This window comes from Macrotis lagotis, chromosome 1 (assembly GCF_037893015.1).
Source record: "Macrotis lagotis isolate mMagLag1 chromosome 1, bilby.v1.9.chrom.fasta, whole genome shotgun sequence".
Taxonomy (NCBI): Eukaryota; Metazoa; Chordata; class Mammalia; order Peramelemorphia; family Peramelidae; genus Macrotis; species Macrotis lagotis.
In genome coordinates this window covers 35,402,763-35,418,563 of record NC_133658.1, presented here as the reverse complement: position 1 = coordinate 35,418,563, position 15,801 = coordinate 35,402,763, and the positions used below count along the sequence as shown (strand labels likewise).

The 15,801-nt window shown below is 43.5% G+C and overlaps 1 protein-coding gene across 12 annotated transcripts in view; it reads left to right on the top strand.

The window, feature by feature from the left end:
• KRCC1 (lysine rich coiled-coil 1) overlaps positions 1 to 15,801 on the top strand; it is a 40,622-nt gene that overhangs the window by 14,583 nt on the left and 10,238 nt on the right. For 3 of the 12 annotated variants that reach the window (XR_012470809.1, XM_074197038.1, XM_074197058.1), the window contains exons 2-5: positions 6,404 to 6,510; positions 7,642 to 7,749; positions 7,834 to 8,008; positions 9,857 to 10,141. The exons of 1 other annotated variant lie outside the window; for it this stretch is intronic. Coding sequence is in view for 8 of the 11 variants with exons in the window: in XM_074197038.1 (XP_074053139.1) it covers positions 6,404 to 6,510; positions 7,642 to 7,749; positions 7,834 to 8,008; positions 9,857 to 10,141 (675 nt within the window). In the remaining 3 variants the exon portion in view is untranslated. Of the gene's footprint in view, positions 1 to 3,229; positions 4,447 to 6,403; positions 6,511 to 7,641; positions 7,750 to 7,833; positions 8,009 to 9,856; positions 10,142 to 15,801 lie in introns of those variants that run through there. 8 more of the 12 variants (XM_074197064.1, XM_074197048.1, XM_074197075.1 and 5 more) reach the window with 8 other exon arrangements.

Below are 15,801 nucleotides of genomic sequence, written 5' to 3'. Positions count from 1 at the left end.
TTAAAAGTTTAGATAGATCATCCAGCTTTTCAAACCTTCTTCTCAAAAACCTCTCTTCCTTGAATCTCTCTGTTTCTCTTTCTCCTCTCTCTCTCTCTCATCTCTCTGTCTCTCTCCCCCTTTCCTCACCTAGAGTTGAATAGTTGAATGTAGTTTTGATCTGTTAAGTTCATAGGCATGGACGAGTTAAAAATAAAATTCTGGCAAATCTTTATATTAACCATTAGGAAGATGGCATAAGTATGAAGGCAATTTAATGAGAATTCAAGAAAGCAAGTGATTACATTCATAAGATTATAATCTGATAGGAAAGAACCATAAAAGATGAATTAGTTATTTCTTCTTATAAGGCATTCAGGGTGGATTGGTGCTACAGATAGTCCAGCCATACATGGAATTTTCATTCTTAGTGATCTAGTCAGATTTTCAGTTGCATTTAATGGATTTCATATTCCCTAGAATCTGAAATATGAAAAAGTAAAAAAACACTAAGCCACACAAAATTACACTGCCTTTAAAACTTTAAAGATCAAGAAAAGAGTATATTTATCCTGTCTTGCCCTGGAGTTAAGAACTAGTGAAAATTATAAGGTGGAAATGATCAATTTCAGCTTAGTGTAAAGAAAAATAGATGGAGAACTAAGGATTAAGGATGTCAGAAAATTGAACAGGCAGCATTGTGAAATGACTCTGGAGTCTAAGGGTGACCATTGAGCAAGGGGGTGTCAAAGAACCTCCTACATTGAATACAATGCTTGGTCCACCTTGGTTAAACATTTTTTAAAGGATTTCAATTCTCCCTCCTGTGCCACATGTTTATCTCCATACTTTAATCATGCTCAGGACCCAGAACCAATATTAAGTACTTTTTACATTATAGTTGATGTAAATGACAAGTTGTTTTAATCTGAGAACTCAACTACCAAGTGTAACACTATGGGGGGGGGGTATTTGGTCTCCCACAAAAACACCTTAAAAGTGAGCTTTTGGAAAATAATCTATCAGATGGCAATCTCTGTTGCCATAGCTCCCAAGGTACATGGAGGATGTATAGGATCACCTGGACTAACTCTTTCCTCTATGTAGATTGAGGGCATAAGGGCATTGAGCCAGCAGTCATAAAGGACCTGAGTTCAGATGTCCCCCCAGATACTCACTTAGTTGTGTGATCCTGAGATCTGCTGTCTGCCTCAGTTTCCTGTAAACTCCAAGTAAAATGGGAGTTACACTAACTCTTACTGCTCAGATCTGAGGGAAGGATCAATGATATAATATTTCTACAGTGTTATATCATTCTCTTGGTGGTAGTTATGAAACTGAGGCCCAGAGGAAAGAATTACTTGTCTGAAGTCTTAGCAGAACCACATTTGAAACTGGGACCTCTTAACTCTCAGTTCCAAGTCTTAGAGTTGCCATATTTTTCTTGCTAGGTCACCCTACTTTCTTAATCCTTGTTGAATTCTCAGTTTCCTTAGCCTCTGGAATAGTCATTATCTTTGCTACCTTCTGAAACTGCCTCAGCTTCCAGCCGTTCTCTCATGAACATTTTATTTTGTCTTCAGCCAATGGCACAGAGTCAAGCTGGGTTGTCCCTACTGGTGAATGCCTTCCCTTTGTTCATACAGCCTCATCTCATTTGGACAGAGCGCATCTCCAGCTCTCCTGGGATGCTGTTCCCCAAAGAGTTGTCTTCCAGGCTCTGGTTGCTAAATTTGCATTTATTTTAGGAGAAGGTTCACTTAAGGCATGAAAACATTACAATTCGATTATATTTCAGTTCTTGTCTCCAGTTGAGTCAGTTTTTGAGGTGGTTCAGTTGTTTCAGTTGTGTCTGACTCTGACCCCATTTGGGGTTTTCTTGGCAAAGATACTGGAGGGGTTTTCCATTTCTTTCTCCAGCTCATTTTACAAATGAGGGAATTGAGGCAAAGAGAGTTAAGTGACTTGCCCAAGGTCATACAACTAGAAAGCATCTGAAGCCGAATCCAAACTCAGGAAGTCTATCAGACTCCAGACCTAGCACTCCATCCACTAGACCACCCAGGTACCTTAATCAGGTAGGGCATTCTGCCCCACCCCACCCCCCAAAAAAAACTAGGGTTGGAGGAAGGAGAAAGGCAAGGATCAGTTTTCTCCTTTGAATATCTGAATGATAACTTAGAGAAGGAGGAAGGCAACATAGATGTGGGATATCAGAAATGTATGCACAGAAAAACTTTATTTTCTTTTTAGAAGTGAGAAAAAAGTAATAAAGACCGAAATTATTAGCAAGGAGGCATATGGAGTAGTGGATAGAGGCTGAAAGACCTGGAATCAGGGTTACCAAGGACAAAGGAGTTTGACTTGTGCCCTAGAGTCTCCCTCAATCTATATAAATAACCAAGGAGTTGCTAGTTTTACACCCTGGAAGTCCCTCACTGCTCTGGATCCCTCAAACAAAACATTCTAGTCGATTTAAATCCAAGTTACTGTTAGGCAATTGTTTTACATAAATTCTTTTACATAAAGAATAGAGAATATGGGGGCAGCTAGGTGATGCAGTGGCTAGAGTACCAGCCCTGGAGTCAGGATGGACCTGAGTTCAAGTCCAACCTCAGACACTTATTACCTAGTTGTGTGACCTTGGGCAAGTCACTTAACCTCAATGCCTTAAATAAAATTAGAAAAAAATTAAAGAATAGGGAATAAGGGGGCAGCTAGGTGACGTAGTGGATAAAGCACCGGCCTTGGAGTTAGGAGTACCTAGGTTCAAATCTAGTCTCAGACACTTAATAATTACCTAGCTGTGTGGCCTTGGGCAAACCACTTAACCCCATTTGCCTTGCAGAAACCTAAAAAAATAAAAAAAAAAAGAATAGGGAATAAGACAAGTTAACCATTCTTCCATGGATTGACCTGAATTAGGATGTTATTTCCACATTCTTGTACCTCTGTCCAAACATCATCCACCAGTGATGAATGAGAGGAAAGTGTCTCTGGGTCTTCAGTGGACATTTCCCTTGTTCTAAATTACAAACTCCACAGTAAGAAAAAGTCTCTGAGTTCTAATCCTCCACAAATACACTGTGCCAGGGCAAAGAATGTAGAGAAGTCCAAGGCACAGTTTTAATCCAGAGATCTTCCGGTCCGGCCCATTAGCAAGTGAGTGCCACAGGTTGGTGGAAGAGGAGCTGAAGCCCTGGGTGGGTGGGTGGGGTCATTCAGAGAGAGCCTCATAGAGGACTAGCAGCACTGCAGAGTGCTCCGCAGATGCTCCAGTCTCACAATCACCCTGGGAATTGCCATGATTGTCCCCGTTTTCTAGATGAGTATGAGACAGAAACAGCCGGTGACTTGCCTAGGGTCACACAGCTGGGAGTCGACCTCAGGCTTTCCTGACCCAGACCCAGGGCTCCACTCACCATGATACCCAGAAGCTGCCTCACCTAAACACCACTTGTCTTCCTCTTGGCTCCAAAATCAAAGTTCTCTGCTGTGGAGAGTCCCTCACTACCTGGTTCTTCCCCCCCCCCCCCACCATGCCAACGGCCTAGTCACGCCAGCCCCCTTGCTGGGGGTCAGCCCTAGCTTGGTCTTTGAGGTATCTAGAGATTAAAGGTCACTTTTCCTACACAATCCTCTCCCTGGCTTCCATCAAGACCCATTTCCAGCCTGGTGTTAGAAGCCCCCCACATGTACTTGACAGGGTCAGCCAGGAGGGAAGCCCAGTTTGACTGGGCCTGGAGAGCAGCAGGTGAATTTGAAGGGTGTCTGGGAGAGGGAGCTCATTAGATGAGTCATACAATCACAAATGCTAGGGAAGAGAAGGATGCCAAGACGCCCATTCCATGGAATGGGGGGGTTGAGCCCCAGCTTGTTCTTTGGGATACTTAAGGGTCACTTTTCCTAAGGTTCAGGTCTGACCATGTCGCCTCCACTCACCCCTCCCTCATCCAAGACCATATAAAATGTTGCTGCATCATGTTACCCCCCACGTCTCCCCAGTTCCTAGGTTTCACTGCCTCTAGGAAGAATTGTTAGAACTTGGTAACTCACTGGATATGGCAGAAGAGGGTCTTTGTGGATGACTCTGCCAACCAGAGATAATGGCCCAGAAATAAGGAGGTCCGCAGAGGGACCTGCCTGGGGGAGGGGAGGAGGAGGAGGCAGCCTGGGACAGTACAGGCATAATGGATTGGGATAATTCACTTAACCTCTGGGCTTCAGCATCCTCCCCAGTAGTGAGAAAACAGACTGGCAAGGTGAGGATCTGCCCTGCATGTCACACGGTGTCACAGAGGGCAGGATTCAAACCTGTGCCCGCATGAAGCACTCCGCCTCGCCCAGTGCCAACCAGCCCTTTGTCCAAGGACTACTTAGTAGTCAATTCTAGTTTCTCCGGAGTCTCTGAAAAGCCCACTTGTTTCTGTTGTACTGCCATTATGTTGCTAAATATTTACCACTGCAGTAAGTTTTGAGAGTCACCAGGGGGAAGTGTTTACCTCCTTTTGATAGAAAATTTTCAATGACCTTTCATGGCCAAGGCCCCCTTGGGAAAATTGTTTCACTTGTGTCTGACCCTAGAGAAGATTGGAAATGGGAGTTACAGTTGCAGGCAGGTTTTTTTAGCTAACTGGCTTTAGAGACAATGTTACAACCCTAGCATAGATTAGGGAACCCCACCTTTTTAAGGTGCAGAAGCCCAGGGACCTCAGACTGCTTGACCAAGGTCACCCAGCGGTTTCAGTAAGGCTAAACCCAGAGCCCTGGTCTCCTGATCCCTAATGGAATGCTCCTTCCATTATGGCCCACTAATAATTGTGCTTTTGAGAGCTGTTCAGAGTAAATCAGAGGGGCAGCTAGCTATAGCTAAGGAAAGAAAACAGCTCCTCAAATTATTTCCAACCTAGCTTTGGTACAGTTAGACTTAACTCACTTTTGGGATTTATCAGGTAAACCTCTCATCTATACTCTGTATCCCCTCTGCTTGGAGGGCCTTTCCCCCTGTGTCTTTCCCCCAACTTCTCCTCTGTAATCTTTATTGCTTCTCCAAGACCAAGTCCAAATGCTGTCTGTCCAGGAAGCCTTCCGGAAGTGATCGCCTAAACAGAGCATTTTTATTTTGTACAGAGACTGGTTAGACAGCTCATCTTCCTGTTAGACTACAGGCTCCTTGAAATTACTTGAAATTCTCTGTTCCCATAACACCTTGTACAGCCCCTTGAAAATAGTGAATGGTCAGTATTTCTCAAAGAGCAATAGAGTCATCAAGGATTTAGAGCTAAAAGGGGCCTCATACCACAGATGAAGAAGCTGAGGCCCAGGGGAGAGAAGTGACTTGCAGCATTATTTCTACTCTTCCCCACTCCCCACACTAAAGTATTTACAATTTGTTATAGAAGACTATCTGAGTGAGTTGTGTCTCACATTTGGGCTGGCAAATTCTCACAAGAAAATTAGAGTTATGAGGAGTTCAGAGTGGTAATACAGAGGCCAGGTAGAATGAATTGAACAATTCACAGTGAGACAGCTTACAGAATGACATCTATGTGTTAAAGACAAATTGTATTTTGTTGCTTTGATAGACCAGAGGGAAAAGTGTTTTGTGAAATGGGTGGTATGTTTGTACCATCTCCTGAGGATGTGTGCCCACCTTTCTTAAAAGTAGGTTTGTGGTTCCTTGTGTTTCTCAGGCATTGGGTGGTTGAGTACCTAGAAATTGTTGATTGTCTTAAAACAGACTGCTGTGCTTGCCTTTAGTTGGTCATCTGCTGAGTCCCAGAAACATTCCCGCCTGGTTTTCTGAACCCAAGACAGAACTATTGAATAAGAACATAAATCATTCATTGTTCTGTAATCCTTAACCCCAGTTTGTGCCAATTTTCTTACATGAAGGGTAGAAATAAAAGCATTGTTCACTCTTGTAAAGTGGGCGGTAGTGGGGGTGGGGTGGGGTGTAGGGAGTCATGTGGATTAGGTAACAGAGGCAGCCTTTGTGATAACCTTTCAATACAGAGTCCAAGGGGTCAGCATCCAGAACATCCTGTCCCCTAGTACTGTGCCCATGGCTTTCCTTTTCATTCTCTTTAGCATTTTGCTTCCTGGTTTTAAGAGATTTATAAAATGTATGAGTAACCTTACTGTAAGCAGACAACAAAATTTACAGTCTTAAAAAAGAACTTTTCAAAGTTTTTCCCTCTTTTTTTTTGAGGCAATTTGGGGTTTGGTGACTTGCCCAGGGTCTCACAGCTAAGAGACTGACTGGATTTGAACTCAGATCCTCCTGACTCCAGGGCCAGTTGCAAAGATTTTAAGAATTGAGTTAAGGTAGTCTATCAGCTAGTAGGGAAAGAGAAGCCACCTCCACTGTCTATTCCCATGATGCCATGTTTTACCCCCCTCCCCTCCCCTTTTGTGCTTATAGATACTATTTTGGATGAACATAAAAGGAATGAACTTTTTACAGACAACTTTTGTAAAGTGTGTGGCGCAATGCTACAGTTTGAATCCCAAAGGATTTCACATTATGAGGTAAGCTAAAAGCAAAGAGGAATCATGTCCTAAACTAGGTTATCTTTTTCCCTTTCCATGATATTTAGAGCCATCATATTCTGATGTCTCTGTAAAAAACACAAGAGAGAAATTTATGAACCTCGGGTGGGAAACTCTTAGTTCGTTCAATCATTAGATGATAGACTCGTAGACATGATCTAAGCCTTCTTAGGGTGAGGCCCCCAAACAGAAGTTAAAATGGGGGAAGGAACACGTTCAAGCCATTCATCTTATAGATGAGGGAACTGAGACCCACAAAGATAAAGCACTTCCCCCAGAACCACACCATGGCCAGGTAGGGAGTGGCAGAGATGAGACGACACCTATTCCATAATGATCTCAAATCATTACCCTGTTTGTGGACAGGGAGCCCAGCACCCCACAATGTCCATATTGGCATCACTTAGAGCAAGTATTTGCTGCCTTCCATTTCCAGGATTTGGAATTCTGTGCAGAACTCGAGGTGGAAATAGCCTACTTGAAGGACAGACAAATGCTCAGCTGTATTCAGGCCAAGGATTATGAAAGATGTTTTGGTTTTTGGTATTCAGTTGATGTTCCTGCACCTTTGCCAAGGGCTAAGGATTGCAACTGCAGAAAGAAAGACAGTCCCTGCCTTCAAGGACCTTACATTCATAAGGAAGAAGACACCTCATATAAAGAAAGGAGAGTCAGGGAATGGCAGAGAAAGTCACCTGGAAAGTAATGAGGCCTTGCCCTGCTTGGATACCAAAGAACCAACCAGCCAGAGGGAAGGGGGTGCCCAGGGAGGAGGGTACTTAGAGGTGTGAAGTCCAGGGCTGAAGGGAGACTGGAAGAGGACTAGAATACTGACATCCAGTCATGGAGAAACAATTCCAGATTTTCCAGTGGCTTAATCCAGTTCTTAGAAATGTTTCCATGTTGGGTTGTTGTAGTTATTCTTGTCAGTTCCAGATGGACAAGTTGGTCATTCAGATGAACGGCTTTGTTTAATGAAGAGTTAGCAACCAGCAAGCCAGCCAATGGTGCCTGGCCAATTGAGCATCCTCGGGCCCATAAGCCCTGCTCTGCTTGAGGCCAAGGGGCAGGTTTGGCTTGTTCACAGAGTTCTGTCATCTCTTCTTCCAGGGCAAAAAGCATGCTCAGAAAGTTAAACTTTATTTCCAAATTCATGGGGAACAAAATGAAGCCCAAGGGACTGATAAAAGAGGGAAACTGGATTTTCTGACTCTGCAGGTGAGTTGTACCACATTGCTATTGTGATATTAAACAGACTCTGACTTGTTGAATCTTTGTAATTGAGACTGCCCTTGATTTCAGACTGATGGGAATGGAATGGTGGACAAAAACAAATTTTGTGATCTCTGCAACATGATTTTTAGTTCCCCAGTTGTTGCTCAGTCTCACTATTTGGGGAAAGTTCATGCCAAAAAGTTGAAGCAGTTAATGGGAGAACATACTCAGACGTCTCCACCAAGTTCTCAGCCAGACAAGGGTAAGGTTCCATTCATCTCTTTATCCTCCATACTCTCTATGCTCTTTACCCTGTCATTCTTCAAAGTTTCTACCATCTTTGGTTCTGGAAACATTCCCGTAGGGAAGCATCTCTTTGAAGGGACTCACGGCTTCTCTCCTACTTCATTTTAATTCTGTGTCTATAGCATTGAACTCAGAGAGTATGGTCGTCCCTTGCACTTAACCCCTCTCTTCATCTGGGGCCTCTCATCTGAATAAAGCCAAATAAAAATGAGTGAATTAACTCTGCTCCACCTGGCTGTTTTCTGACAACAGGTTGCCTACTTCTTAGCCATGCTCCTTTTTTCCATTCTTCTAATTTAATGGCAGATCAGAATTAAATTATACAGATTACCCAATTGACTTGTCAATCTTTCCCCTACTCTTTGGTTAATCTCGGTTCTTTTTCTTTTCTACAGTTTGCTTTACTTCACATCCTACTCAACCAGTATCTTTATTATAAAATGTTACAGCCAAAGCATTCTCTAGGATTACTCAGCTAACCGTAAATTACATATCATCATCTCCCTATAAAGATACAGAAAAGGTCTATCTTTATGAATGACAAACAGTTAGTAAGCCTAAAACAAGATTGCCATGCTGGGAAGGTTGGCAGTCTAATTGGGGAGACAGATCGGATGGAATACACTGCGAGAGCCTGTCCAAGATAACCTAAAATGGGGGCATCTGTTTTGGAATTGGATGGAAATCTGGAAACCTGGGAGATCTAGCTTGGGTTTTGAAATGGAGAATCTGAAGCGTGTGTCCTGTTTTAGAACTTGTGATCTGGCATCTCTGAAGCTAGTGATCCACCACTCTTACTGATTGCCCTGGTCTGGAGTACTATTCACTAATGTAGCATTTTTTTTTTTTTTGCTAAGTCATTATCATATAAACCTCTCATTACTGAACATGCTGAACCCAGTGCCTTGAGAAGCTTGGTATATCATCAGGATGATGTCAGAGTACTAATTATTTATGTTATATCCATCTCTCCCCCCAAAAAATTTTAGGTTTTTATAAAATTTATGATTTGTTTTAGCATGTTTCTTATACTTAAAATAGATTTTTCCATTGGGATCAGTTTTAGCAGTCATGAGATAGAAGATCAGTATATTGCAAGCCAGGACAAAGACAACAGAATTTTTGAACAAGCAAATGGAAGGGAGAACTTTGAAATAACATGGGGCTGGAAACTTCCAGTTTGAGTGGCATTCAATAATTGTTTGAATTTCACACCAAAGTTAATAGACAAGCCAAGAGTGAATTAGTGACATGATGTATTCTTTCAAATAGACCCTGATTCCTCGACTCTAGGCCTCTGTCCATTAAGAGCAAGCCAAGAATGTGTCAGAGTTGTCAGATCTGCTAGTGGTCCATTTGCCAGGCTTTATCTAAGTCTTTTGTATACCAAAATTTTGGAAGCCTTTCTGCACAGAAAAACACATGCACACACATGTAGACATAAAGTCACTGAGTGGGACTAGTTCGACCAAAGTGTATATGTATATGGTGGTAGTGGTTTTAAATATGTTACAGGAACAGATGTTTGTCACCCATATTGGAATAGCTTTTTCTATTAAAATTCTATTTTATTCTCTTTTCTCTAGCTATTTCTAGACATTAGAAGTCTGTTTTGGGGGCAGCTAGGTGGCACAGTGGATAGAGCACCAGCCCTGAAGTCAGGAGGACCTGAGTTCAAATCTGGCCTCAGACACTTAATAATTACCTAGCTCTGTGGCCTTGGGCAAACCACTTAACCCCCTTGCCTTTCAAAAACCTAAAAAGAATAAAAAACTAAAAAAAAAAAAGTCTGTTCTTTTCTCAGCAGGTCTGCCTATTACTAATTGTGCTGGGCCAGAGACACAGCAGCCCACTTTTGACAGAACCACCCCAGAAGTGGCGATGGAAGAAACCCCCCTAACCTGTGGTGGCCCCACTTTGGATCTGAACAATCCAGAAAGATACTGTGAGCTCTGCTGTGCATCTTTTAACAGCCCACTCATGGCCCAGCAGCACTATGTGGGCAAGAAGCACAAGAGGAGCGAGACTCGGAAGAAGATTCTGGAAGAGATTGGGCAGAAGACCCTCCCTGCTGAGTCCACCAGCAATGGTGAGCAGCAGGTTTACCACAGACAGCTAGAGCTGTCCTAGAGCAAGTGGCCTTCTGCTCATCTGGCGGAGGAGCCAAGGTTGCTTAGCCACAAAGAACCATAAACTAGTGCATTGGGAAGAGCTTTAGATTTGGTGCTGGAGGTTCTGGGTTCAAATCTACCTTCCATGGTGCCCAGAGCAAAGCATTCAATTTCTCTGGGACTTGTAGAATGAGAGAGACTCAATCCCTCACCCTTATGTAGAAAGCCCCTATTCCATCCCCACCACTGTGTTTGTGCTTTGATGCAGATGTGCCTTCTGCCCTCAGGAAACTTAATCAAGTGATCACATAGACCAGATTTGACTGAAAGGACAGTGTGGACAGATGATCGGTGCCAGGTTGACTAGGACTAGTTTGAAATGCCATAGGGATCCAGAGGGCCAGTATCAGGAAGGACTGACCTCTTGGAGGATGTGAACTCATAGAAGAGATGAGATAGGACAATCAGACATCATGAACAAAGGTCATAAGGCAAGAAGGACCTTAGGCCATGCCAGGGCACTAAGGAGGTACATGTTTATTCCTCTCGATGCCTCCTCTTTTACTAACCCCACCTTTTGTCCTGCCTACTTATCCACTGGATCTTCCCTTCCATATTCTTATCGCCCACTTTTTCCCATCATTTTGCTCACTGCTAAAGGTGTGTAGGGTTTTATAAGTTTAAGTAGAAATTTGGAGATATCACGAAATTTGAGCGTTTTTAAGGGAAATCATTGACTGTTTCCTGAAAAGGGGTCATCACAACTTCCTGTCCCCTTCCTGTCTTCCAATGAAAGGGACCCGGGCTTCATTCATAGGATCGCTAGAGAGAGAGAGAGTTCTTCTTTGCAGTTTCTTCAAGACAAATGTCATCTCCCAAGCTAAATATCCCCAGTTCCTTCAGCCTTTCTTCATGTGGCCTGAGCTCCAAACCCTACACCATCTCCCCTACCCACCTCTGAATTCTCTCCAATTTATTTGTATCTTTCCTCAGCCGTGGCCCCAGAACCAAACATCATACAACAGAATAGAAACAGCAGCATAATCTCTCTCCCTTGAAACTCTGACTCTCTTACGTGGCCCAAGACCACATTAGCTTTGGTGGCTGCCCTAAAGTGTGTTGGATTCAGCTTACAATTACTAACTGTGCTCTCTTCATTTTATACTTGGGACATTGATTTTTTTTCCTATATTTATCTGTATTTAATTTCATTTTAGGAGATTCTGCTCAGTTATCTGTCCTCTCAGGATATTTTTGGGTCCTGTCTCTATCATCCCTTATGTTCCTTATCCCTCCTAACTTTGTGTCATCTTCAGATTTAGGGAGCATATTATTTATGCTTTTATCCATGTCTATGATAAAAATGTTGAACACAGATCCAAAGACCTCCTGCTACATAAACAACACACCACTACCATCTTTGACCTTTCATCCAGTTCTCAATCCATTTAATTGAACTAAGCCACATGCCTCCCAGGAATGCTCTGGCTATTCTCTTACCTTTTTTTTTTTTTTAATTGAGACATTTGCCAGTCTTCAGTCCTGTGGTATATCTTCCCCATTTTCTGTAATCAGTAGCTTGACAACCACAACCTCAAGGTTTTTTTACTTCCAGAAATGTGGTTCATCTGGACCAAATGCTCAAAATCATCATGGACAGCCAAAGGTTCTCTTATAACCACTTTTCTTTTTGATTGAAAAGTACTTTATTTCAAAGCAGGCACATAAATAAAAATTAAGATTCATAGTCTGAATTCAAATAAGTACAGTGGTTTTTAGTTTTTCCATGTAAATGTGGGAACTCAACAACTGAAGTCTCCTAAACCTTTCACATTGTCTTAATTTCATATAAAGTAGCCCTCCAGCAGGGTAAACACAAGTACAGATCTGCTGGCCATATGACCAGCCACTCTTCCGGGTTACAGTCCGGCCCACAGTGCTTCTTCCCAGATTCAAACAAATCTCAGACTCCCTTGAGTCTCACTGGATATAAAGTTGTAAGAGTCAGTAATCTGGATGATGCTGTAGGCGTGGACTTAAGGGACAAATTCTTGCTTCTAAGGTTCTCATTCACCTGGTCTAGAAGGACAAGCCTGCCCACATCTGTGTATAGGAAGGGCTGATGACTGTGGTCCCTTGACTAATGATTCAAGTGAACCAGCCTCACAAGCTAATTAGTTTGTCATTAGTTTAATGAAGAATCAAACTTGATCTGTAGGGACTGCTGCTTATAGGCAACGGGGTCAGGGTGCTGGTGACTGGTCTCGAGGGGAAAGCAGGACACAGAAGGTGCTCTGGGAGGGTTTTCATTTGTCCTTTTTAAGGATTAGATGTTAGAGCATCTTGCCCTGGAGATCCCTGAAAATCCAAAGTAGTTGTTTCCCACCTGATCCCCCCAGTATGTCAAATGTCCCTTCAGTAAATCTGTTTCCCCCAACTTGGGCAGCAGTTTGGGGTATAATGGTATGCTGTCCTCACCGGCAAAAGTCAGAAGATCCCTTCACTCCCACCCCTCTAGGACCAAGTTAGGTTGCTTTGTAGTACTGATTGGCCTTAAAGAGAAGAGACGAAGGGACGAGTGGGCACGGATGATGGGAGTATGTGTTCCTTCCCAATGAAATGTCCTCCCCAGAAATACCTATTTCCCCACTCATCCAACAGAGCTGAAAGTGGGAACGCGCTCTCTTCAAGCCAGATCGATAACCCTGCCACCTTGTAATTGGTTGATTCCACCATGCCCTCTCTTCCTCTAGCCCAGCCTGTTATCGACAGATCACTTTAGAGAGAGTAGATCACATTTAGAATCCTTTGTTATAGAGTGCTCAGGGCTCCTATCAATGCCAGATCCCCAAAGTCTATGCCAGACAATGCCTAAATAAGGTTAGCAAAGAAAAACTGGGCCTTGGGCCACATAAATGTGATCTGCCAACCAGATACTGGGTTTGTTCTCTTGATCCCTGCTTGGGACTTAATATTGAGATACTCATACCCTAGGGCAGTGAGCAATGCCTTAAGCTTCAGAGGTTTTTGAAAAAACCCACATAAAGGTGGAAAGCCTCTCCCTCCACCCGCATCAGTATTATATCAGTAATATATACCTTGTCTAACAGTAGAACAATTTCCTTTTTGCAACTGGGGAGAAGTAGGAGAAGCAGAACAACAAAAGGACTGGGAAGAGCAGGGTACCCTAAAGGAAAGCTCCCAAGAGACAGTGGAAAAGTTTTCCTCTCTGAGCCCTAGTCATTCTTCAAGGATCTTATGGATTGGTAGACCATGAGTGGTCGGTGGTATGAAATGCTGAACCAGGCCTCTTGGTATTCAACAGAGGATGCTCCTGGATTCAGCTTCAGGGGCCCCCTAGAACTGTTTGGATGAATGACTTCAAAATCCCACACCAGGTAGGGTTGTTGACACTATTTTCAGGTCAATTGCTGACCAGCCTTACAGGTGGGGTTTAGTTGGAAAAGCTCTAATGAGGAGGCATTGCAGAAAGGGTTCATGTGGTAGAAAGGGAGGGGAGTAGAGAAAAAGGAGACTGATCAGTCAGAGCCAAAATAAAATTAGGAAGAGAAATGAAGAACTCACTGGGAATAAGTAACAGGAGTCAAAGGCATCTTCTTGGATCTTTGATAAGATAGATTTTCATAGCTTTTCCATGGTAGTACATAAGGGTAGCTAGGTGGTTCATTGGGTAGAACCCTGGCCTTGGAGACAGGAGGATGGGAGTTTGAATTCAGCCTCAGACCCTTGACTCTTACAGCTGTGTGACCTTGGGCAAACCACTTAACCCCATTGCCTTGCAAAAACCTAATAGACAGAGACAGAGAGAATGAAGGACAGACTTCACAGTTCAGTGGAAATTTGGCAACAGTGACTTATTCACAGGGCTGTTATTGCCACTGCAGAGAATAGGGCCTCAGTCGAAGGGAGTGCCGGACTACCTCCACAAAGCTTGATCCCATACTTTGGCACAAGGAGGGCACTGCCAAGTGCTCAGTCAGAGCCTCGCCTGTATAGTTCCCAGACTGGCTGACAACATCCTCTTAAGGCAGCTTTTGTCATCAGTGTGAGATGTGGTGACCGATTTCAGCCCAGGGAACCTGGTGGCAAGTGTTGAAAAGACATGTAGCCAATTTGTTTGCAACATCAGAGTCCTTCTTTCTTCATTTGATCAGTTGATAAGGGAAGCCGCAGGCCCTGATCTGATGATTTTTATCAGAGAGGCTTTGAATCAGCCCTTCTGAATCCAAAGATTCAGCCTAATTGTCTTCATGTCAGCAGTGAAAAGGACACAGTGCTCTCTTGGAATTGTAATTTAGGGGACCAGAAATGGCATCCACTAAAGGACTTCACCCAGCGGTATTGTGAGCTTCCAGTTTGGAGCCACTTACTATCACTTTAATGGTGTCACTAGTGAGCTTGGTTATCACTTCTGTATTAGCCATTTGGGTACAGTCCTTTTCTGACCAAAGATGAAGACAACATGCCCCCTTTAGAAAGTGCTAGATCTCTTGAGTTACCAGCCTGAGGAGTTTTGGAATGAAGGACCCCAAGTTTAGCAAAGCACGTGAATTGTCAGCCTGTGGAGGAAGAGGTGTTTGGAGTCTGGTTAGATCTCAAAGTAAAAAGTATAACTTCATCAGAACCCAAAAGTTAATGAGAGACCAGATGTAAAATGTATTTGCTGATATCTTCATTTCAGAACCTAGTCACCCCTTCTCTCGCCCACCCAGTGCCTCTCTTTCCTCCGTTTTCCCTTCCTACTCATCTCTCTCTTTTCCCTTTTTTCTTTCTTTTCCATCTGTTTATGAACTGGCTATAATAGAGGAAATCAGATGTTCACAGTGTGTTTGTGGCTAGATTTAGTCTCAGCTGACTTCTTTTCCACTTGGATACCTTGCTGCCATCACAAGTCCAGTCTTTTTAAAACTAAATTCATTTTCTTTTCCTCCCCCCGAAACCTCTCAATATGTCCATGGAGCTGCCATCATTGTGTTCTCTCCGGCTGGCAATCTTAGAAGACTCTTGGAGCAGCTCTTCTCTCCCTTCTCCAACACCTTCTTCCCTTGAGATGTTTCTTCTCTGTCCTATTGTCTTTGTTCCCAGCCACAACCCCAAACCTAGTTTCAGGGGTGACCTTTCTAACTGGAGTTGATTCATCTGTGCAGTAAACACTCACCTAGTAAATAGTGCCCACTTTGTGCAGAGCTAGATACCCAACCCAGAGGAGTCCATGTTCTAATGGAAAGTAGAACACAGATGCCAAAAGGAAGCCTAAGACATGGCGGGGCAAGAATTGCCACATGGGTGAGACACTTCCTGAAGACCAGGCTCGAAGGAAGGAAGGCTTCTTAGAAGCAGATAGGCCTGCAGGTCACTTCAGGCCTGGAGCCCGTTGGTGTGAGAGCACCAAGATGGAAAGTCTATTAGTCTGGTTTGGCTGGGTCCTAGAGAGTGTACAAGAGAGGAAAGGGGGAAGCAAGTCCAGAATAATGGGCTGGTTCCATTCTGTGAGGACAAGAAGAGAATCAAAGGAAGGGAGTGGGCAGCTGGTCAAAGTCCATGGGTCTTGGCTGACTGATGGTGAAGAGAAGACAAGATTGCTTTCTCTGCCACAGGAAGGGGTCTTGGGGTAGAA